General features: G+C 47.0%; 1 protein-coding gene across 1 annotated transcript in view; it reads left to right on the top strand.

Moving 5' to 3' along the window:
- The first annotated feature begins 676 nt into the window (after positions 1-676).
- The window catches only part of LOC146863414 (RING finger protein 145-like), a 65,516-nt gene continuing 41,109 nt past the window's right edge, over positions 677-25,083 (top strand). The window contains exons 1-3 of the mRNA XM_085642846.1: positions 677-959; positions 11,561-11,669; positions 21,445-21,536. Coding sequence (XP_085498972.1) covers positions 806-959; positions 11,561-11,669; positions 21,445-21,536 — 355 coding nt within the window. The 5' untranslated portion in view covers positions 677-805. The remainder of the gene's footprint in view (positions 960-11,560; positions 11,670-21,444; positions 21,537-25,083) is intronic.

Genomic DNA, 25,083 nt, shown 5'->3' with positions numbered 1-25,083 from the left:
TTGCTGACTGTGTCGCAGTGTTGTAAAATCACAGCGGGTCGAATTCAGCATATTTCAGTGGGGCCCAACTTCTTGGCAGTCCAGCCTGTGAAATGAGTGAGTGAACAGCGTCTACCCATGTGTTTCCTATAACTTGTGCAGCAGGGTTGAGTAAATTGTGTGGCTTTATGCAGCACATTTTGTGATAATATTACTTTCATTCTTTTGTCAATTTTAAAGTTTATAACACTGTCTGGGCATTAGTTGCACCTCATTGCACCAGTTTAACACCCATATATAGCAATGTGCCCAATCAACCTCTGTAAAGGACCTTCCACTGAGCGGCAACACCAGTGGCTGCGATTTTACTAACTTTTGTACCGTTTAAGCTAGTCGGTAAAACTTTATTTTGTTAAAATCTGCGGATTTTGCAGCAGATGATGGATTATGTGCAAATCTACAATTATGCGAAAATCGCCGCGGCCTCACAATCGTATAATTTCAGTGGCCCTGATGATAGTTAAAGACCCAGACGCTTATCATGGCAGTAAACACAAAGAGAGGACAGTGGCTTGTCGAGTTCTCTTGTCCTATTATTGTTTGCCAACGTTCTCGACGCATGCGCTTCGGAACGAGAGTACGCGAGCGTGGCACTATGACGTTTGCCTGATCTGGGGACGTCTGCCGTGGCCACGCCCCGTTGTCCTGAGCTACGCATGTGCAGTGTGCACCTTACGTGCACGGGCAGTGCTGGTGTTTGCTGCCACCTTCTGCTGACCCTCGAAGCCGGTGTCCGGGCTCATGTGTCCGCCTCACCGGGGCAGGCATGGAGAAGACGGCCAACGTGCTGCTGCGGGTGCCCGGCCTGGCACTGTTGGACCTGCTCTACCGCTGGGACGTGCAGAGCTTCCCGGGGTCCCTGCGAGGCCAGCAGCCGCTCCTGCTGCAGGCCAGTGCCGTCTGGGCGCTCTACTACCTGGGTGAGTCGCTGTCAGTGGGGGTGAGAGGGTCTGGAACTTAGGGGGTGTAGGGCTGGCAGCACCAGTGAGACCTACCTGGGAGGAGGCATGGTACCTGCGGTGACCTGCAGCACTGATGACACCTCCCTGGGAAGGGGGACAGTGCCTGGAGTGACCTGCACCACTGATGACACCTACCTGGGAAGGTGCACAGTGCCTGGGGTGACCTGTAGCACCCGTGAGATCTATATTTGAAGGTGCATAGTGCCAGGTGAGAAATGAAGCGCCAATGAGACCTGCCTGGGAGGAGGCATAGTGCCTGGGTAGACCTGTGGCACTGGTGAGGAGGCATAGTGCCTGTGGTGACCTGCAACACAGATGAGACCTGCCTGGGAGGAAGCATAGTGCCTGGGGAACGTATAGCACCCTGAGATCTACCTGGGAAGAGGCACAGTGCCTGGAGAGACTTGTATCACTGATGTGATCTACCTGGGAAGTGGCACTGTGCCGGGGGAAACTTGTAGCACCAAATATGACTTACCTGCGAAGTGGTATAGTGCCTGGGGACACTTATAGAGCCAATGAGACCTACTTAAGGTATAGGACAAGGTGGTGGAAAACTTCTTCCTCTGACGATGTGGAGGGACAGCCTATGTCTGTGCAGAAAGGGATGAAGAAAAGCATTTTCTATTGAGAGAGCAACAGCTACTACTAGAGAGAGGGTCCTTATGTAATGACTGAGAGGCATCTGTAAAGTGAGATGGGGAGTCTTCTTCAAAGGGGAAGGGCTTGTGCTGCTTGACGAGAGCGCATTTTTCTAAAAGAAAATGGGAAACCTGAAACTGGGCCACTGTCATTTACTATATGGGGCGAGGGTACAGTTTAGGCCTGGGTTTTGACTGAGCAATGCAGCTGCGAAACAGATGTATTGGTATCAATATATAGATTAGGTTTTGAGTCCATCTCTTCCACCTGTCTGGTTTTGTTTGGAAAGCCTTTTTCAGTCATTGGTTGAAACTTTGTCCGCTGCAATTTGACGTTTCCTCTGGAGTATTTATTTCTCACCTAATGTTAGTTTGGGTGTATCCTTCCATCTCCACTCGAGTGCTTGCATTGAATTTTATGAAGTACTGCTTTTCAACTACAGTCCTCTACCCATTCCTGCTGGCTCCCTCCTCAGTCGAAGTTTAATATGCTATTGCTGCATGCTTTAGTAAATTACACGTCGACCTAGTGACTTTGCAAGTGATTCTTTGCAAGAGCGAGAAAGAGCATATGCTACAATGTAGAGTGGAATCTATGTCGAGGGCCCTCTTCTATGTAGGGAGAGAGACCATCTATATTGGTGAGGGGGAAGGACATTACCTGAGTGTGATGCTGCCTTGAAAGTGAGGAGGCATCTATCAAGCAGACGTGGAATCTTTTACAAGCGAACGGGAGAGAAACCTCTACCTTTTGGTATTTTAATCAAGAACAACAGTGTATAGAAATGACATTGACATGGTAAGAGGAAATACTCTTATTGCTGTAATTGGCATTTAAAGGTTTAATGGCACGTACAAAGGATACTCTGTTAGAGTTTTGCTTAAAGTTGAAAGTAGCCCTATTGCTTTATTTGGAATGTCCACACTTAAATTAGAATTTTAGATCAATTCTACATGATTTGAAGGGAAGTGTGCTCGACAGCTTGGAAGGGACATGTGTAGAACTGCGTCTGTTGCTTGAGCACTACATTGAGTTGCTAGGACTAAAACTTTGTGGTATCTGGTTTCCAGTGCAATACATCTTTCCTGCTTCCTTTCCCTTGCTGCTCAGCCAGTGAGGATGTGCTGTGGAATGTTGGTGTGCATGGTGAGGTAATGGAATGCTGGTATGACTGTGTGTGGAGTGTCAGTTGAGATTATGGGCTGAGCAGCAAGGAAGCTGCTCCTGGTGGGGCTCGCTTTGTTCTATATCTATCTTCAAACCACTTAAGAACTCCATTAATAAACCTTCATTGATCTACATCTTGGCTACTGGACTAATTTACCTTCATTACAAATTTGTACACAGACAGATTATAATATATAGTTTAGTCATTTAAAGACTCCAATTAAATGGACAGGCCGGGGCAATCGCATGCCCTTTTCTTATGTTGATAAAGTGTGAATAAAAGATATACTCATATTTCAATATTTACAGAAGATAAGCAAAACTGGATCTCACTTGCCTCAAACTTGATTGATTTATTTTCTCTTTATTTATCTCCACAATGCTTAGGTACAATCGTCAGCAAATACAAATTTCAGAAAGAGGATATTTTACAGGGCAGAGTAATTAATGTATGATAAACTAAGTAGGAGTAACCAGTGGTTGGGAAGAACCACTCACTTTTCCAATACTTTGTAATAAATCAATGAGCAGAGAAATGCATTGTCGCACTTCAGTGAGCAGAGAAATGCATTGTCGCTCTTCAATGTGGTGCACGCCGATTAGTAAAAACTTGAGTTGGAGACTACTTGAACTCTGCCACCATTAGAAAATAAAAAGGTGCTCTGTTGCAACAGAGGACACTTATTACCTAGCTTTTTAGGACAAGCCTAGGCAACGCAATCCATGCGCTGTCTCTTCAAGACATACTGTATCACTATATGGGCTTAGAGCCCGCCCATTGCCTTTTTCTTCGCCCCTTAGATTGTCCTTCAAAATTGCTTACTTGCTATTGGTTAATCCTTCCTCTTGGTCCCACCTTTTTGTGTTTTGTTTTTTCCATGGGACACCGCCCAATTACTGGTATGTTTACGCTTCTGTGTTTGTTTCATTTTGGGTGACTATTTTTTTTCTCTTTGTTTCCTGCTCGTGTCTGTATCCATCCCCGCTACACCACATGTCAGTCCTTGTTTGTTAATCCATCTCGGCCAAAGGGCAGGACAATGTTTGGCAGCATTTATTTTTACTCTGTGCAAAACGAGTGTAAACTTGTGCCTCTTATTATCACAAGTGCTTCCCCCGTTGGCTTTGCGCAACATGATTAAACACAGTACCACATCGATTCTGCAACCAAAACGATTGAGGACACTAGATGCCTAAGAAATCAAAATTAGTACTGCAATAGACAAATGCACCCTGGAAAGAAAATATTTAGCAACCCGTGGTTTGTCAGAGATCATTCTGGAAGCACAGCCTGTATGCTTAAGGAGGTGGGTGTAGAAGATCTGTAACAGGCCAGAGCTGCCGACTCTGAAACTGGAACCCGGTTTGAGCCTCGCCATCGACTCGACATCATGTGATTCGGGGCAAAACACTTAATCTTTCAGTGCATTAAAAATACATGAATGTGTATTGTAACAGGTGCTCATATAAAGCGCTCCAATACTTTCAGATCTAGTTTGCGCTTCATTAAACTGAAAAAAAATAAAAATTAGATATGAGGGCCTGTCCCCACTAGTTTCAACACCCGCCAGCTCTGAATAACATCCGAGTCTCCTTTCAGACCTGCTGTAGGCTGCTTCATCCTCCGCTCTGTTTTGATCCTAAATTACTCCCGATTTCTGCTTCAGGAAGTTATGAATTTCTATTTTTAAATGCTGCCAGTCAGACATCCCGAGTCCTTCTTAACTTGAAGGCTCCCTTCTCATAGTCATCGGGACAACTCGTTTTTAGGTCTCGCCTGACCCAGCACATGCGCTGGTCTGGCGAGACTTTTAGTGTGTTGGTTTCAAAGGGCTGCCACAGGCTTTTGGTGGCCTAGCGCTTGCGTTCACGCGTGCGTGCACAGCCGCCATCTGTCGTTGATCACGATCACTTTTGATGGTCACGCGGCCGTGTCACTTTCGCGGGTCACACGGCCGTGTCACTTTCACAGCCGCGCGGCCAATGCTTGTTTTCATTGACTGTAGTAGGTATTTTATGACCATGACGTCGTCAGCCTAAGGGAAGAGGACTGTACATTTAAGACATTACAGTTTAATCACAGACTTTGTGCCAGTGGCAGTTTCGCTATTCTCAAGAACCTTAAAAACATTTTACCGTGACAATGTACCAGCTCTCCAATGACGCAAAAAGGGAATTGTGTTACGTTGCTGGTCATGGAAGGGCTCAACCTGAGATGATAAACAAGCCCGGTCCAAAACAACAGGCAGCAGATGGCATTCGTGTATGCCCGGCCTCTTCTGAGCTTGCATTTCTGTCCGTCTGACACGCTTGAACACCAGCGCATTTGCGCGCAGAAGCGAGCACGCAGCACATTCTTAAGAAATGGGCATAGGACGTTCTTCAATATGTAATGTCTTTCTTCTCTTTTTCACAGAATTGATGTTTTTGAAATGAAGACAAAAACAAAAATCAGTGTATAACACTGCAGCATGAAAAATAATGGGGGATAGAAAAAGAGGTCGGAATGTTCTTATTTCGTACCAGAGAGGTGAACCAATGTGAGTCTAAGATTGCCGAGATTCCCGGGTTGCTATGGTTTGAGTACCCTTAACTACCCTAAGTGTGCCTTTCTCTCGTTGTGGTTAGTGCTAGTGTGACTACCGTTCACGCGTTTGTAGGTACTGGCGACGTCATGTCCGTTCTTGTCTCCACCTCCTGCTATGCTGTTTCTGTCAGTCCCGGTCTCAGCGTGGTGGCGGACTGTGGGCTGCTGTCAGCATGAAGTGTCCTACGAAGCTTTGGGAGTGCGCAGGGATGCCACAGATGATGACCTTAAGAAGGCTTACCGCCGCCGGGCTCTGAGGGCAGGGACATTCAAAATATCATTGATAAGGGAACGGGAGAAGAGTTGGGTGCTACTGAGTGATAAGACCGTATACGTTGATTAACAGTGGTGGGAAATTTTCAGGTATGACAATCGGAATTTACCTTTACTTTTAGTTTGATTACGACAGTGGAAATTCCAAACACATTTGGCCTGATGATGACATCTCGGAACCTTAAGTTATAAGTCATGGGTTCTCCCAGCCTTCAGCTCGTCTGTTTTCCAACGTCGATCAGTCTGTCTCCCGTGTCTGTCATTCTGTCATCGTTTTTTTTTTTTTCCCCCTCTTTATTGTAAGCCGGGCCGGAAACAAGGTGTTACTGTGCCGTGAAGTCAGCTGGTAAACCTGGGTTAAGAAATTCTGTTCGAAAACAGTTGTCTTCATATTGGTACATTTCTAGAGCAATTTAATCTTGTATGATGGCTTTATCACTCTCATTCCTGATTTCTACTATTGCTGGACTTGTAAATGGGGGCATAGTACGACTTTTTATTTCAAAACAGAAATTGTCTTCTTATTCTCCGAAGCGACACTTTTAATCTACTGCAAATACCTAAATCTAGGTGTAAGAATAAACTGGGTAGAAGGGATTCCTTTTCTGCCCAGGTCTGGAATCCTAAGCGTTTTACAATAAGAAACGTATCTGCTTTGGTGCAGTTTGGAAAGCGTTTAAAAATTGTGACCTTTACTGGTTTCACTGATGTTCTCCTAATGTGCAGCACTTTGAGGCCATTCAGTGTGCCTGGACTGTAAAGTACCACAGCAACCTGGTATGCCAGAAGGGGCTGCCGGTACCAACTTCACCAAGAAGTTTTGGGCCGTTGCCTGAGGAAATGACAGGCTGGGTTCGCTTGGTCGAGCAGGCACAGCGAAAGAGCTACCCCTGACTGACCTCAGAGAACCCCACGGACAATGCCGCATCCTCGCTGGGCTCTGGTCAGGACTTCAAGGAAGGATGCCCCCTCCCGAGCAGCCTGATTTCTCTGAGTCTAATTGGCTAATTCCTAATGATTCAAAGGGGAACTCTTGAGTACAGTCTAATGGTGAGCATCCCCTGGATGTGGCCACCAGTGAATGCGAAATAACCCTGAGCACTTTATAAGGAAGAGGATGGGACATAGATTTACCTGACCACTACCAGTGCCCTGACCTCTAAGGGATTGCGTTATTGCTTGTGCATATTGATATTCCTTGCATGTGCAGAGTCAGAAATAAAATACAACTTTTTCTTATAAAAGCATTGATTTTATTTTTTGTACTGTGTGCATTCTGAGTTAATTAAGTCATCGTCCCCCTGCCCAACTGAGGGAGCCTTTGACTTTTCGTCCTCATTGATAGCTGTGAGTCCAGTGCAGAATGGGTACTTGGCCAAATGGCTCAGAATCCTTAGAAGGACTGACCCTAAGACATCAGGAATAAACGGCCTCAACCACCACAGTTTGGCCCAGTAGCCTTTGCAGGCCCCATGGCCCTCTGAAAAGGGTTCTGACTGACGTAACTTATTAATGCTCGTTATAGCAGACATCCTCACAATTTACCACCATTGATCAAACCTGAATTCAGTTAGCTTTCAATTTATTAAAAACACAGTGTGATTTATGTTGAATTTATTGGAAATAGTTGTCACTACACCCGATAAAAATCCATGCAAAATCTTTAGTTTTCTGCACCTTCTCCCTGCACCCAGCACAGGTTTGAAAACTGAACGTTTGGTGGGTTAATGTGGTACTCCTGGACTGGCCAAGGCCGTTGGGGCTAAATTTGGCCAGTTGGTGCATTTTGCAGCACAACGTACCAGAAATAATATTTTAATGCCTTGGATTTTACATAACTTGATGAAGGGGCACTTATACAGTATTCAATAACTCCTCGAGCTGCTCGGTGAGCAGGACATTCCACCCCGCGGGGGTTTGGCAGTGGGTAGATCAAGCATGTGGCCCTCTTCTTCCAAGCCTGAACATTTTGGAAAATGGGAGCAACCCTCAATTGATTTTTATAAGTCAAAGGGGTTTTAAAAAGTCAAAGGTACTAAAAATAATTATTAAACTAGCTCAGGATGTATCACAGTAGACAGAATCATTATTTTTCTGCAGGGGAAATGTGTGCTCTTGATGGGAAGCACAGCAGATACACATTCGAGCCGCATCCGTAGAGCAGTGCCAGTCATAATGTTTATGGTATTAAAAATGATACCAGTTTTAATTACTGTACAGGATGTATAATGTACATTGTTCATGTGCAGTCAAGTTATTAGCTCCTGAAGAATTGCCAAGGCTCCTTTTTGTTGCGTCCAAGCATTTTAGATATTCAGGGTGCATCTAATAAATAATATGCTGCTCATTGCTGCTGCTGGCCAGAGGTGCTGCTCAGATTCACCATAGTTCTGTTTCATATCCTGGCCAGCCTCTTAGACTCCATGTTGCTACACCAGTGTTTCTATTGCACGCACATCCCCCCCCCTTGTACCTTGTCACACTGGTTTTTACATTGCCTTCAACAGTTGCAACACAGGTATCTTCATTTGCTAAAGGCACCTGGATTGCAGTGTCATTCTAATAGAAGGAGGTGATGTGTGGTTGTATTAGTTGCGGCCTTACCTGCAGACATTACGTTGCCCACCCTCCCCACGCACATGCGCAGTTTGTGTTTTTGTAAAGGGCTTTCTTCTACTTCTCCTTGGTCTGTTTGACTCTGTGGTCATTCGTGTTACATTTGTGGAAGGTCCTGCTCTGAGCCGCTGTGCCCTCTTTAGCCTCGCTGAATCAGTGGGAGTGCTCGCTGCAGATCGATGCCTACCAGGGCAGGGTGGTGTCTGGGCTAAATACACTGCTTGGGAACAGCAGTTACTTTGCAGTGGTGATGGGCAGGGGTTGGCATGTGTGTGACTTTTGCCCTAGTTTTCTCTATCTGTGACCTTTGGATGAACCCACATAAGAGGTTGGTTCTAGGACGTCTACGTGGTCTTCCCAGTTGACTGCATACTCTGAATCCTTGAAGAAGCAGGTTTTTCCTGTTGCAACTTGTTCTTTGCTTAGGGCTCTGTTGGCGTAAAGTGTGCCGGGCTGTGAAAACCTGCATGACTAACCCTGCAGGAAGCAGATTTATAGGTTGTGGGCAGGTGAACGGAAGGAGTCCAGTCTTCCGGATAGAGTAGTGCACATGGGTGGTTTTGAAGTGAGATGGGAGGGAAAGTGACGGCTCGGTCAGCGCCCTTTTTGTGGCTTCCAACCACTCATTTCCTTAAAAAGATCAGTGTATTGGGCTTGAAATAAATGTACTTAAACTTTTAAGGACATTTCTTTAGCTGCTGTGGCCGAATGACCATGCAGCCAGCGCATACTGAGCCCACAATTCATTCCTGGTCTTGCTGACCCCTACTCCACCCTAAGGCGCATACAGGTTTAGCTAGTTATCTCTGCAAATGACAAGCACATAGTGGACCTACATGCACGTTTTTAAAATGTGTGTTTTGTGGTTTGTGTAGCTTGCAGATCTCATACTAGGCTGTCGGAGAGCCCAATATTGGGACATAAAAACAAATCCGCTTTTCTGGGTCTGAATTACTATAGCTAACCAAGATTACGAGGCATGGAAGTAAACAAATAAAAAAGTAGAACCAAAACCTACACTAAATTTGTCAACAAAAAGCTATAAAATGGTGCAACATTTGCGTCTGAAGATGGAGAGGGCAAAACATAGGAAGCACGGAAGCTGCGTCACACTGCGCGCTTCAGATAGGTGACGTGAAAGTTATGCAGCTGAAGCTTTGTAGAGACGCTTAAAAGGCTCAAATAACTACCCCTGAATGACAATTTCTAAAACTCTCTACATTAAAATTCTGTAAGTGTACAACATTTAGACTACATTGTACCTTTCTGCTCTCTTGCGGTTGTTGCTGACAGCTGCTGTGTCTGATCGGGTGTCCTTGTAGGCCCCAGTTTCGCATAAGCGATCAAGCCCTGCGTGAGATTCGCCTCAGTGATTATTTAATTAAAACAAATACTAATAATGTAGTTGCCCTTAGAGCAACACTTGCTCATCAGTGATGCTAACACACAATTGATGGCCTTCATAAGGTTCACTCTGTGGGCTCCATTGATGAGCACAAAGTGATGTCTATGCAGCAGGCTGATGACTGCACCATCATAAGTTAGTTTTTAGAGTGTGTGTTCTGAACATTTCCTGCTCCAGGGGTGTCCGACCCACAGGCAACCCTGAGTGCACCTGCCGGACACACAGCAGCATTTTCATGCTTGGATTTGGGTGCAGCCATCTTGGCACGCTCTCTTTTTATCAACTAGTATTTTTCTTTCCAGCCTTGCCTGAGGAGGTGCTTATTGTTGGGCAGAAACCAAAAACTGTCAGTGGTTAACTTCAGAACACATAAATGATGCAAGTATAAGGAGCAGTATTTTTCATGACGTCCCCCCCACTGCTGTGTAATGTTTAGCTCTTGCTTTCCCCTTTGTTACATTGCTATTTCCTTCTCTTTGCATTGAACTCTGGGAGGTGTCGGCTAGATCAGAGATTGGAAGTGATAATGAAATCTAGGGGTGGGCGGACCTCGTTGAAAGGCGCGGAGTTACAGAAAAAATCAGCGAAATTCCACAAAATTCTGCCAACGAGCAGAAAATATGCTGCTTGTTCTGCTGTTTAGCACGGTCTGAGCTGAAAATCAGCATGACTTGCACCCATCTCACTTGTAAGCGCGCATTGTGGATCCTCTTGTGCTTGCGAGGTGCAAATGGCAGAATTATTCCGCCACACACTGATTGGTGGAATTTCAGGTTACAAGTGTAACGTGGAGTCATCCAAATTCTGGTAGCGGAATTTTAATTCTGCCCAGGCCTAATGAATTCCTGTCCTAGGTATGGAGTTTCCCACGCAGTACTTCACAAAACTTTATATCACACAATCTTTGTCTTGAAAAAAGATATAATTTTTTTCTTAATCTTCAGTTGTTCAGATGATATTCTGCAATGCATGAATGCTTCGTGTATGTATGGGTTCTATAGATTTCCACAATTTCTTAATGCGTCAAAATAGAATTTTAGAAGCAGGAGATCTTCGCCTAGTCGCTGGACACACACTGTGATCCTCACAAAAATAAATCCCCATTTCTTTCATTCGGTACAAAAATGGCTCCCCTCTCACTAATGGAGGGCAGAGATTTGCTGCGTTTCCCATGAGTAGCAAAACCCGCAGCACTCTTGCAGCTCTTAATTCAGGGATTTTCCCCCTAGAATCCAAATCTGAGCAGACCCACTTGTGTGTGCGTTTACATTTTCACTATTGAATTCCCACTTTTTAACGTTTGTTTCACATGAATATCATAATCTGCAGTCCGCTAATGACAAAGACTGACCTCTCGATGCCCAGCACTCGGATATAGTGTTTGCTCTACGTAAGGATGATCATTGACCTTCATGTGATATGCCCATGAGAGAGAGCGCTCCACATCGAGTTACGGGCGGGTGTGATTGGTATGGTGGGACCTTTGGTGCATCCACTGCTATCCTTGAATTAATTAAAGACTGAGAGGCCCGTTTCCTGTAACTCCTCAAATCCACTTACCTGCCCACGTCAGTCCGGCCCCTAAAGAAGGGTGCTGGTGTGCACCTTCTATTCATACCCCTTTCCACAGACCTTCCCTTCACAGATGGTGCCCCCTGTCGTGCCCCCTTCTCTGCCCACCCAAATAGCTACTTTTAACTGGTCTAAGCATGGATATAGATGAAAATGTATTTGTACCTAGTTTTAAATCTTCTGTCTTTGCAAATATTGATAATGTGTCGATCTGTAGCGATGCAAGAGTGTTGCTTTTGCTACTTTTAGACTGTTTTTCACTGGGTTATTAATATGTTGACACTTGTTGCTTTTCAGGTCATGTGATGTGTGTGGTGTTGCTCATGCTCCCTGTTCGATACCTGGTGAAGTTGTACGTGTATCTCCTTACTTTAATGCTTCTGTACGTTGGGCACCAAACATCACGGTGAGTTTTTTAAGCCGTCTGCACATTTTGATCTTTCAGCCTGTGAAACTCTTGCCCAGTGAGCTTAATGTCTTGTTTTGTAATTTGTATTCTTTTTTTTTTTCTTTTTTTACATTTCTGTTGGAAAACGAGGCAGCATCTGTGAGGCCTGCACAAATAACATGACTACATTTGTCCTTCACTGGGAACCAAACACCCAATTGTAGCGCCTGACTCTCGGAGGGTAGCGTTGCAGAGCAGTCTGAGGCTTACTCAAGGGAGGTGGTGTGGGCTAGTAATCGCCATTTGCCGGTGCACAAAAATAACACTTAATAATTGATTGTCCAGTCTGTACTTTGCTTTATAACAGTAAGAGTACATTTATTAAACACACACACCACTCAATACTATGCACCAATTTACAAATATACATAAGCTGTTGGAATTACTTTGTGACATTGCAAACCATCTCCATCCCTCCCGCAAAGGGGTGTGGGGTCTAGTACCACCACTCCCATGTATGCCCATCAACCTGCCCCCAATGCAGCTAGTTGAACATAACCTGGAGCGAGGGCCCTGCTCACTGGCACCATCCCAGTGGCGACCCACCCCATTACCTCAACAAGCATTAAAAAGGGGTAAACCTGCCTTGGTGACACATGACCCTGACTGAGCATCTCCTACTGACCATAAAGTATGCACCTCTATATCTTAAGGGCTAGCAGTCTGGGGACTTCACCTAAGCGCAGCAGCAAGAATCCATGTTTACGCACACTTTAGAATGACAATACTCATCACCTTGGTTGATCATTTGAATGCATTGCAATTACAGCCCCTAAAGGCATCACAGATGAAATCACAGGATTGCGCATTATACAGCCAGACACCCTAGCAGGACTGTCTGGCAACATAGCCCCACTTGGCTTATGACATCTCCTTACACATGTGACTTACAGTCCCTTCAAAAGAAGTACTCCTGGCAACTACACTTCTCCTTCACTTTAAAAGGAATCACAGGTAAAAGCATGGGATTACGTAAATACAGCCAGACCCCCTAGCAGGAAGGTCCAGCAACATAACTCCATTTAGCTTAACATCACCTTACACTGGTACTTCACTTTACACATGTGACTTTCAGTCCACTTTTTTAACCAATAGTAAATGCATTTCGGTGCAATTACACCACTTCACCTCCAGGGGATGCCCTTCTCCAGACATCCCCAACTCAGCCCTTCACTCCATGATGCACTTCATAGTACACCCTCAGGTGTAGAACATAAGTTCCAGCCTAGAAGGTGTTAAAGGCTGGCTGAGCCCTTGAGGGGTTATTCTTTCAGATGCCCCGTGAAACTTATGGGTGGATTGTTCTTCTTTATGCTGGGGGAGGCTGCTGTGCTCCTGCAGCCCCCCTGCACCCCCTTTCACACATGAGGGTGACCCCCCTCCTCTGGGGGCCACCAGGCACCAAAATGGCAGATTTTTTCGTTTTGGGGGGTGGAGGAGACTGCGCTTCTCCAGCAGCTCCCCCAGCACCTTTTCACAAGTGAGGGTGACCCCCCCCCTCCTCTGGGGGCCACAAAGCACCAAAACGGCAGATTTCCAAATGCCTGGCGTGGCATTATGGGGCGCTTCATGCTCCTCTTTTCCAGCCCCAGCCGCTGGAAACACTCTCCTCCGCCCTCGCGGTCTCTGATTCAGCAGGGTGCTGTCTTCACTGGCTCCCTGCGCCAGCCTTTCGCCTGGCTCTCCTCCGTGGCTTCTTTTCTCCCTGCGCAGAGGTCACTGCTCCTGCGCACCGGTCCTGGGCTCTTCTTCTGGTGCTGTTAGAGTCCTGAGGGCAGTCAGGGGGTCTCTCCTTCCAACTGCCCATTGCGCCAGGCTCCAGCACCTTCAGCCTCAGCAGACCTCACCCAGAGAGAGCTTCTCTTCCTGTGCAGGCACTTTTTAAAAGTTGAGTAGTTGGCTGGCAGGAAGTCTCTGTTGGTCCTATCAAACAGCGACACATCACGTCCCTGCCCCTGCCCCCCCCTTCTTGTCCAGCCTCTGTTAAAAATGGCGTCTCTGGCCACATGGCCTCTGAAACCCAACTCCTTCCCTCCTTGGTGCAGCCTTGTGCCTGGCACATAGTGATGGAGGAGCATGTAGCCCCACCCATCATCTCTTCGTGGAGAGGAGGCCCTCGCTTGTGGAAGAAAGGTTATCAATCCATTGAGCTGAGGTCAGCCCTCAGCCTGGGTCTGGTCATGGCTGGCTCAGAGAAATATGACAGTTCTGGATGACCCAAAAGTAGTACAAATATGACTTTGGACTCTGCAGAATACTTCTTTTCACATTTGCTACATTGGACTTAAGTGCGTGTCTGGAATCTGTAGGCCTAATTGAAGTTAATCTAGCCCCTGCCTCCACATTCCCATAGGGGAATAAAGAAGTGAAAAAACAGTAGGACACACTGACTTTTCCTGGCATGTTTCTTTCCAGTGTATAAAGCCTATTCCATGTCACCACCCAATACTGCATAAGTCCTGCCACACCATTCACTTTGTAGCTGCTCCTGGACTGCGCACGCTAGGAATCTCCCCTGCGCAGCCCGTACACATGTGCACACACATGTACACATGTCTTCATGTAACCAGCCCGGTGTCCATTACTCCAGCTGCTGAACAGTGGCCTGGTCAAGCCAGGGGAACACCAGTAAAATCCCCATGCAGTCTCTTACATCCTGAGTTTACTGTGGGTGAGTCCCAACTTATGAGGCTCCCCCACAGTAAAAGCTCAACAATTAGGTGCTCAAAAAGTGAAAAATCTGGGCGGCCCATAGTGTCGGAACCACCTTCTAACAATTTCTTTATTGGTTTTTCACAAAACCTAAGAGTAAAACAACCAACAAAATGGGCCCGAGCCCATACATTACCACCGGTGTTGGAGTGACAGATTGGAGGCAGTCCTCTGTGCTGGGCGTGAGTCCGTTGCCCAATTTGCTGCAAAAGGAGCCAGAGATCTTGTGCATAGTGTAGTTAACGTACAATAGAGTCACTTTTTGATTAGTTCCTCGGGTGACACCAAGTCTCAGTTATAGGAAATAATAAAGTTGTTAGGGTTCACAGGTTGTTAGGATTACAACAATTCAGTACACACAAATCATTCATGGTGTCAGTCCCCTTCTCAGGTGGTCTTTCGTCACTGTTAGCCCCCAGTTTTGTTATATATGTGTCCCAGATAGTGTCAACTGGCCCCCTTTCACCCAAGAGTCAGGCCTTGGTAATGGCATCCGATTGTGCCTTAACTCATTTCAACAAATGCCCTTAGCCAGCTCTTTGTTACAGGCATGTCACTGGCCTCCCAGGATATTGCTCTCTGCCTCTTAAAAAGCACCATGGCAACTCAATGAACCTACAGATATATCTGTCTCCTTTAGTTTTGGGTCAGATACCCAGAAGGCAGTATTCAGGGGTCAGGAGTTTATGCGATCTACTAATTCTGAGAGGAACACTGCCAGTTCCCTCCAGGCATGTCAAAGTATCTGGCAGAACCACACCATGTGGTAGGAACCAGCATCCTGATGGTGACATCTCGGGCACTCCGATGAAGCCCCTGCAAACATACATTGAATGTGCCTCGTTGTCTGATAGGTCTGGTGTAAGTCATTGAATTGTGTGTAGCGGATTCATGGATTTCTAGAGACTTCCTTCACTTGTGATTTAGCACCCGCCAATTTCTTATCCGTCAGTACAGTTCCAAGGTCTGCTGCCCTCTTCGCTTTAGCTGCAGCAGTTCTGTTGTATATTGTTGTGCGTACAAGGTGCTGTAGATCGCAGTGGAAGCTTTTCTCGTGTGTTAGTATAATTTGTAATGGCAGTGATGTGTATGGCTCCACAGGTCCCTGCGCCCAGAGGGTGATGATGGCTTGGGGTATATTATTGTATTCCAAGAATTGGCCCACCGGTATCCCATTCGTGTCTCTCAGGTCACGCTATCTTTCTGACATGCAGTTTCCATGTCTGGTGCTTCTTCATCTAAAGGTGGATCAGAACTGGTTTTGACAGTGCAGGGTGCGCTCGGCTAACGATGCTCCTCAGTACCGGTCACAACCATTGTGATCAGCTTGCTAGTGGGTTTTCTACATCGTCTCCACACAAAGGTCAGTGGCCATGTAGCATCCTGAGGCTACTATCCTGATATTTGCAGGTATTGCCTGGGCCAGACTGTAGGTGAATTTTACTCCTGCTTCCAGTCTGCAACAACACGGGTTGCATCAAGTGACAGGCGACATCTAGCAATAAATGCTTCCCTGTGCATGCCAAAGATGTCGATCCACTGCCTGTCAGTCCGGTCTTCTCCTTAGGTAATGTTTTGTTCAAATGAGGGAAGGCAGCAAAGAGATTCACCGACACTGTGAAGTAAGTGTTTTTCTGTGTCTTCCTTTTTTATCTGGGCAGGCTGTTTGTGTTTGGTTGCTGTTGTCTTTCACCAGTAATGGATGTGGCAGTAGTAGTTTTATTGCAGGTTTTTGAAGCCTCGTTGAAATAAGTATTTTATATAACTTGAACCTAAAAGTACTGTTTGTTTTTAGTTGTAAAGGGGTACTTAATAAATATACATGTTTAGACATTCAAAATATTTTCCCTTTTTCATATTTTTTCATAAGCGGTGTTAGTGTTACTCCTTGCACTGCTGTCCCAGTGACTGCCCATGTGTGTGTGTGTGTGTGTGTGTGTGTGTGTGTGTGTGTGTGTGTGTGTGTGTGTGTTTGAGTTTTAAAATACTTGTAAAGCGCTCGTACACCTGCGGTTTCTTGGCGCTACTGCTAACCAGATCCAGGGCTAAAACGGGAGAGACTGCTGGGGATTTAATCAAAGGATTTTGTGAACAAATGGGCTTTGAGATGTTTGCGAAATTGCGGGTACAGGGTGATGGATCGTAGATCCAGGGGAAGGGAGTTCCAGAGGATCGGGGCAAGGGTAGCAAATTTCGAACCTCCCCACTTCTTTGTCCGGTAGCGTGGGATAGTGAGGAGGGACTGGGAGGACGAGCGGAGTTTCCTAGTGGGTACATAGGGGGTGATCTCTGAGGAGATAAATGCTGGAGCCAGGTCCAGTCGGGCCAAGAAGGTGATGGAGGCGAGCTTGAATTGGATTCGGGCTCGCACAGGGAGCCAGTGCAGGGATTTCAAGAGGGGGGAGGAACGGTGAAATTTGGGAAGATTGAAGACCAGGCGGGCCGCCTGGTTTTGTATCTGCTGCAAACGCCGTAAACTATATGCAGGGATACCTGCATATAGGGCGTTGCCGTAGTCCAGGCGGGACACCACCATGGCTAAGGTGATGAGTTTGAGAGCTGAGAAGGTGAAGAAACGAGACACCCTGCGTATAGTGCGCAGTGAAAGGAAAGAGGAAGATACCACAGAGCTAACCTGGGAGTGAAGGGTGAGTTGAGAATTGAGTTTTATGCCGAGGGTTTTAACAGAGGTAGAGGGTTCCGGAGAGGGGCCAAGAGAAGGGGGCCAAAAGAGAGGGGACCAGGGGCTGGATGAACCACCCATCAACACCAGCTCGGTCTTGTCGGGGTTGAGTTTAAGGTGATTGTGGTTCATCCAGTCCCGGATGTGGAGCATGACAGATTGAAAATTAAGGACAGAAGAGGGGGAAGAGGAAATGTTGAAGACGAGCTGGAGGTCATCCGCATAATTAAATATGGCGACCTCCATTTGTTGAAGAGAAAAGATAAGAGGGGCAATATAGAGATTGAACAAGAGGGGGTCAAGGGAGGAGCCTTGGGGATCCCCGCACTGGACTTTTCGGACGTCCGCTGTAAAATCACCCAGGCGAACGGCCTAGGTGCGGTCGCTCAGGGAGGATGATAGCCAGACCAAGGCGGTCCCTCCGATCCCGGCCGCCCTGACACGGGAAAGCAAGATGGTATGATCCACCGTGTCAAAGGCGGCTGAGAGATCGAGGAGCACAAGGGCCTGGCGCCGGTTAGCATCCATACCCTCCCTGAGGTTGTCCAAGACCGAAATAACAACGGACTCCGTGGAGTGTGCGGGGCGGAAGCCGGCCTGGCGGGGAGCGAGAGCTCCATGAGTCTCTGCAAAGGAGCTCAAAGCGCCGGTGACATGGCGCTCGAGCACCTTTGCCAGAAAAGGTAAGAGGGAGATGGGGCGGAAATTGGCAGGGACAGAGGGGTCTGCCCCAGGTTTTTTTAGAATCGGCACAATAACCGCAGACTTCAAGGGGGAAGGAACCACACCTTTAGCCATAGAACTGTTAAGGAGGTGAAGGGGAGGATCCGGACAGGAAACAAAGATGTGACGGAGAATGTGAGCAGGACAGGGGTCGAGTGGAGAGCCAGATTTAACCAAAGGTACCAAGGAAGACAGGGCTTCCTTAGATATGGGGGGGAGGGCAGTGAGTTGTCCCTTGGGAGGGGGGCATTGGGGGTCAACAAAGGAGGGAGAAGGGGGCGGGATGTTAGCTTTAATAGTAGAAATTTTATGGATGAAGTAGTTGTTGAGGGAGTGGCAGAGTTCCCCGGAGGGGGCGGGCTTCAAAGTTGTTCTGTCAGAGAACGCCAGGTTATGGACAATCGTGAAAATCTCCTTAGGCTGGTTTTCTGCAGCAAGGATTTTGGAGGAGAAGTAGGCGGTTTTGGCCACCAAGATGTCTTTTTTGTACTGGGTAAGGATGTTGGTATACTCCAGTCTTAAAGTGGGGCAATAACTTCTCCTCCAAGCCCGCTCCGCGCGGCGTACAGTAAGTTTGGTGGCCTTAAGCTCTGCGTTAAACCACCGGTTGGCATCCTTGTCACGCTTGGAAGTAATACGTTTGAGCGGGGCAACAGAGTCACTGCCAGCGGAGAGCCACTGATCTATGGCCTCAACCTGGGAGAGAGTAGAGAGGCCCTGCGGGGAAGGGAGGGAAGTGAAAAGAAGGGAGGAGAGGTCTTCCGGGTTGACACGGCCCCATGCTCGAACCCAGATGTTTTTGGGGCGAGGGGGTTTGGCTGGGGGGTGAATGGGTAGGGAAAAAGAGATAAGGTGGTGGTCGGACCAAGTGCAAGGCGAAATAGAGAGGGATTCCACGGGACAGTTTAGGGACCAGATCTGGTCAAGCGTGTGACCCTTGATGTGGGTGGGGAGTGGACATGGGGAGTGAAGTTGAGGGATTGGAGGGTTTCAGAGAATTCCTTAGAGGACGAACATTCAGCTGGGTCGGAAGGCCAGAAGTTGAAGTCGCCTAGGAGTAGGATAGAAGAGTTATTAACTGTAATGGTAGCCAGGACTTCCAAGAAGTCAGAAAGGAACTGTAAAGGGGATTGAGGAGGACGGTAGGTGAGAAAACAGGTCAGAGGGGGAGTAATGGAGGTAGTGCGAATAACCAAGTATTCGGTGGTCGCGATATCAGGCAGGGACAGAATTTGAAAGGGGAGATCGGTGCATGCGATGACCGCCACGCCGCCTCCAGCTCTGCCGGGAGGGCGATCAGCCCGAAGGGCGTAGTAGGAGGCCGGTAAAGTGGCTAATAGGGCGGGGAGGGAGTCGTCGCTGAACCAGGTCTCCGTTAGGAAAAGAAGATCAGGGGCTTGAAGATCCAGCAGGACTGAGAGTTTGTGTGCATGGGCGACTGCTGACCGAGTGTTGAGATAGAACACCGTGAGGGATTTAGGGGTAGTGGGAGGGGTGATGCTACTGGACGAGAGAGAGGGGTCAACTGTGGGAAGGGGGATGTGGGAAGGAGCGGCAGGAGAAAGACCAAGAGAGAGGATGCGGGAACAGGCGGAGGTAGCGATGGGCCAGGGTCCCTGGAGCTTGTGTAGTTGGTCCGGGGAATAGGTGGTGAGCGGGGCAGAGTGACACGCCCCTAGCCCCGGACAGTCGCGGACGGGCGCAGACGGGCTTGCCTTAGGCACGCCTTCGGCGCGCAAACGGCGCTCCCGCTGCGCTCGTCCGCTGCGCTTCCTGTGCATGCACATTTGTATAACAGTAGGGGGCGTGGCCTGTAGGGGGCGTTGTCAGCGCGCACGCCTGTGCTGATGGCGGCCGCTCGAGAAATGCCAAGCGCGAGCAGAGACAAGATCGTCTGTGCGCTGCAGAAGATGTCAGGTAGTGGCGCTTTGCAAACACAGAGAGAGAGAGTAAGTGACACCACACAATGTTACAAGAATTAAAAGCAGTTGTGATTTTAAAAAGCAATTTCAGCAAGGTCCTCGTACCTCCAGCTCCCGGCTTTTCGCCTCAGGACTGGGAAAGCAATCTACCCAGCGCTAGCGATTCAGCGCTTAAGTAGGAAGGGTAAAAGGGGGCGTGGCCTGTAGGAGGCGTTGTCAGCGCGCACGCCTGTGCTGATGGCGGCCGCTCGAGAAATGCCAAGCGCGAGCAGAGACAAGATCGTCTGTGCGCTGCAGAAGATGTCAGGTAGTGGCGCTTTGCAAACACAGAGAGAGAGTAAGTGACACCACACAATGTTACAAGAATTAAAAGCAGTTGTGATTTTAAAAAGCAATTTCAGCAAGGTCCTCGTACCTCCAGCTCCCGGCTTTTCGCCTCAGGACTGGGAAAGCAATCTACCCAGCGCTAGCGATTCAGCGCTTAAGTAGGAAGGGTAAAAGGGGGCGTGGCCTGTAGAGGGCGTGGCCTGTAGGGGGCGTTGTCAGCGTGCACGCCTGTGCTGATGGCGGCCGCTCGAGAAATGCCAAGCGCGAGCAGAGACCAGATCGTCTGTGCGCTGCAGAAGATGTCAGGTAGTGGCGCTTTGCAAACACAGAGAGAGAGTAAGTGACACCACACAATGTTACAAGAATTAAAAGCAGTTGTGATTTTAAAAAGCAATTTCAGCAAGGTCCTCGTACCTCCAGCTCCCGGCTTTTCGCCTCAGGACTGGGAAAGCAATCTACCCAGCGCTAGCGATTCAGCGCTTAAGTAGGAAGGGTAAAAGGGGGCGTGGCCTGTAGAGGGCGTGGCCTGTAGGGGGCGCACGCCTGTGCTGATGGCGGCCGCTCGAGAAATGCCAAGCGCGAGCAGAGACAAGATCGTCTGTGCGCTGCAGAAGATGTCAGGTAGTGGCGCTTTGCAAACACAGAGAGAGAGTAAGTGACACCACACAATGTTACAAGAATTAAAAGCAGTTGTGATTTTAAAAAGCAATTTCAGCAAGGTCCTCGTACCTCCAGCTCCCGGCTTTTCGCCTCAGGACTGGGAAAGCAATCAGTACCAAGTACCATGTGTGGTACTTGATGGACTCAAAGGCTTGAGGGGGGTACATTTGAGCCTATTTTATCAGTAGTGCTTCTGTAGTAGATGAAGGTGTAATTTTCATGAATGGCAATTGCCTTAATCTTTTGTGGGTGTCTTTTAATATTTGCATTGCCTCCAGAATCCCCTCCTTCAATCTCCTTAAACCACACCTATGTACTAGTATCTAGTCCCCAGTTTCCAGCAACTCACACTTGTCCCTCTCACATTTACTACAAAAAGGTTTCTCAATGCTTGAATTTCTCTACACTCATGACAGAGAAATCTGCCCTTAAGAGTTAGGACCGGTGTAGGTCTCTGGAAAGAGATTGTGAATAGGAGGCTTGGGTGTAGATCTCTTGGTGGAAATTTGTGAACAGCCTTTGCGTGTACATAAAGTAGTACTAATGGAGTGCTATTTCCCGTACATACACATTCTTTTGTGAGTTGGCCTGTATCTTTTGCTTTGCGTTGCTGGTAAGTAAAGAAAGTATATATTTTTAAGCTATATTAGACCTTTGCTCCGCATTTCTCCATGGTAACCGTCTGTTTTTCCTTCCACCTATTTAGGGATTACATCAGGCAAGAAATGGAGTCCGAGTATTATGGGGCTGTATACAGTGATACCATCGCACTTCACCGCATCCTCACAGCACTGACAGGTGAGATGACGACCAAGGGGGCTTTGTGTAATAACTGGAATTCTCATATTGGCAGCAAAGTATTCTGTTCTTCGTTTGAAGGGATCCGTAAAAAAGAATGATAGTTTAATCGAATGTTCAAATGTAAGATAGCTTTTACTATAGTGTGATCAAAAACTACACAATATAAAACTCGCCTGCTGAGCAAACAAATCTATTTAGTTTAGGTGTCAAAATTCTGAGATAAGATAACAGGCAAGGATATTGGTATAGTTTTATGCAAAACATTACAGCAAAAAGAAAGGTGTGCAGTCCTAATTAATTTAATTTATTTACATGATTTGTAGAGCGCATGGCTACCTGAAAAGGTTTCCCAGTGCTAACCTCCTCACTAAACAAAGGCAGCCAGCATTTCCGAGAGCCAAGGATAACTGCTAAAGAAGAGGTGGAAACATCCATGTTTTGAGCAATTTTCAGAAAGCTTTGAGCAGTTTGAAGACTCTTCAGTGATTTGTGGCAAGGTATTCTACAACTTTGGACCCAGATACGCAAATGCCAAACCAACTTAACGGGTTCTCTTGATTCTAGGAACCACTGCCAGGTCCTGATGGCTAGAGCAGAGCGAGATTTTGGGTCTATACCAAGACACCAATGATCTCAGATACTTCGGCCCTGTGTTGGAAAGACACTTATTCATATAGCATTAGACTTTGAATTGAACCAAACATTCAGTTGGCATCCAATTAAGAGTATTTAACATACTGGCTGATGAGGTGAGTCTGTGTGGGCGAAGAAGCAGAGCTGCCGCATTTTGTACTGTCTGAAGCCGTTGAAGAGGCAATTTTGCAGCACCTCAGTATAAGACATTACTGTAGTCCAGTCTGGTGATTACCTGAGCCTGGACTACAGTTCTTTTAGCGTGGACCAGGAGGCATATAAAGATGTTCCTTAACCACTTTAGGATGCCAAAACAAGTGGCAGCTACTTTAATGATCTTATGGCTCATGGACAACTTATCATTGAGCCATACTCCCAGATATTTTTACCACATGAACAGGTGAAGGAGTGATACTCCTAGTTGATGGCCACAGATGAGGACCCCATAGGTGAGGGTGGTTGCCGATCCAGCACAACTTCTGTCTTGTACCCCTTAAGGTTTAGTTATAACAAAGTGAAGAGGGGGTAATCCTATGGAGAGTGTGAGGAATGGAAGCACATGGGTTTCTGTGCCTCATGGGAATGTGACGTAGAATTGTCAGATGGTGCATGTGTGAAATGGCAGAAAGCCTGTGTCAATCTTGGAACATTAATTGTGGAGAGTTGGGCAAGGGAAGAAGAAGCGTTTTATGCAAGTTGGTATGTTTTACAGATTGTTTATGGTGCGCTAATCACCCGTGAGGGTATTCAGGCGCCTTGAAGGTGGGTAGGCGGTGATCTCCTTGGAGATTTGATAAGCTAGGTCTTCAGCTTCTTGTGGAACTCAAGAAGTGATGAAGAGACTCTCATGTGATGTGGGAGGTCGTTACTTGCTTTGGGTTAGAGGTATGAGAATGTGCGACCTCCTGCTCTCCTTTTGTGTATGCGGAGTATGTGTGACAGTTGGATTCTGGCTGAGCAGAGGTGTCTGAATGGTTAGTGGAAGTGTAAATGGCTGTTGAGGTAGGCAGGACTATTTTGTTTAGTGCTTTGTATGTGTGAAGAATTTTGAATGAGTGCGTTTTGTGTATGGGGAGCCAATGGAGTTTCCTAAGGCGTGGTGTAATGAGACGGGGGCCATGTCAACAGGCCAGCTGATCAGAGGTCTGTGTATGGCCTGGTTTCAAAGGATCATTAATTCCGTCTTATCACCATTCAGCTTAAGGTGGCAGCTTGACATCCAGCAGCACAGTTTATCCAAACAGGATACCAAATGTTTATTTCCTGGATTAGGGCCTTCTGTAAGAGAAATAACCAGGTGGGTGTCATCTGCATAGGAGACCGCTGACAGGTTGAAGTCCTGCACTAAGGTGGCAAGCTGGCGCACATATATATTGAACAACTTGGGGCTGAGAGACGATCACTGAGGGACACCACAGATCTTCTGCCTAAAGCTGAATGGTGATAAGACGGAATTAATGATCCTTGGAAACCAGGCCATACACAGACCTCTGATCAGCTGGCCTGTTGACAAGGCCCCCACCCCCGTTCCCAAACCGGTGATAAATAAATTGGGAATCTGGTTGGACAATTTGCTAGTAATGGACCACCAAGCGAATAAATTGTCTGGCATCTGTTTCTCTTTTCGCCAAATGCTCAGGAAGATACTGGTAGTATCCCAAGGCATCTAAGGAAAACGGTCATTCAATCCCACATAGTTTCCCGTCTGGATTGTAGCAACTCACTTTATGTGGGCGCACCCAAATACGTAATAAAGAGACTTCAGACTGTGCAAAATGCATCAGCAAGGCTCGTTCTAAAGGTCCCTAGTTATGTCTCCGCAAGAGAACCCCTCAAACAGCTGCATTGGCTCCCAGTTGAGGCAAGGATTAAGTTTAAATCCCTCTGTATTGCTCATAGGGCCATAAATAACAAGGGCCCTGTAAAGCTCAGAGAGTTGGTAACTGCTTATGCTCCAATTAGACACCTGATATCCTCCTCGCATCTCCGTTTCCTCAGTACAACCAGGGTAAAAAGGATGAGATGGGGAGGAAGATCATTTGCACACGTAGTACCGAAGTTTTCCACCCAGTCTCAGAGCACTGGAAAATGAACTTTCCTTCAGGAAGAAACTTAAGACATGGCTGTTTCTCATTTAACGTGCCAAAGTCCTTCCTCTCAGCACAGTACTCACCAGCGCGGAAAAGCCTTCGGGTAGCCATGTGCGTCACTAAACATAAACCTGCTGTGCGGTAGGTCATGGATGAGTCTGGCCACTGCATTCTGGGCAGTTTACAGTCTGTTCAGGAATTGTTTGGTGATTCCAGTGTATAGTGTGTTGCCATAGTCAGCTGGTTATGAGGGCATGTGTGACTGTTATTCTGTTGCTATCTGGTCACCACTTAGCAACAAAATTCAAAACAATTATCGAAAGAAAAAAAGAAGCACTTTAATTCTGATATAACGGAACACATGTGGAGAGCACACATAGATGCCACATTTAATAGTCGCACAGTTTCAGGGGCCCCCGTCAAAAACAAAACATCGAAGGAGACCAGTATCAACACGACCACCTTAAACAAAGGGACACGGACAACCAACTTTCCGGGATTGAACTCCCAGCATCCAGAAGTAATCAAAGAATAGAGCCTATGACCTATACACCTAAACTTATAAATCGCCCTCACCTTCAAATCAAACAGTCCGAACGTAATTCTCATTTATGCTCACTTGAGACATCAGTGACCGACCCTCAAGACTACCATCTACAGATCACTCAAAAACCGGTTCAAGAAGATGCACGAAGGTGATCAATTTCCTGTATCTGACATGTCAGGAAAGGAAACAATATCACGACGAACAACGAGGATATAATCACAACATACTGATCAATACACTTACCTCAGTATCTCAAATTGAACAGAAGAACATC

The sequence above is a fragment of the Triturus cristatus genome, chromosome 2_2 (genome assembly GCF_964204655.1).
Source record: "Triturus cristatus chromosome 2_2, aTriCri1.1, whole genome shotgun sequence".
In the NCBI taxonomy this organism is placed as follows: domain Eukaryota; kingdom Metazoa; phylum Chordata; class Amphibia; order Caudata; family Salamandridae; genus Triturus; species Triturus cristatus.
Note: the sequence above shows the minus strand (reverse complement) of the source record. Positions and strands in the feature narration are given on the sequence as shown.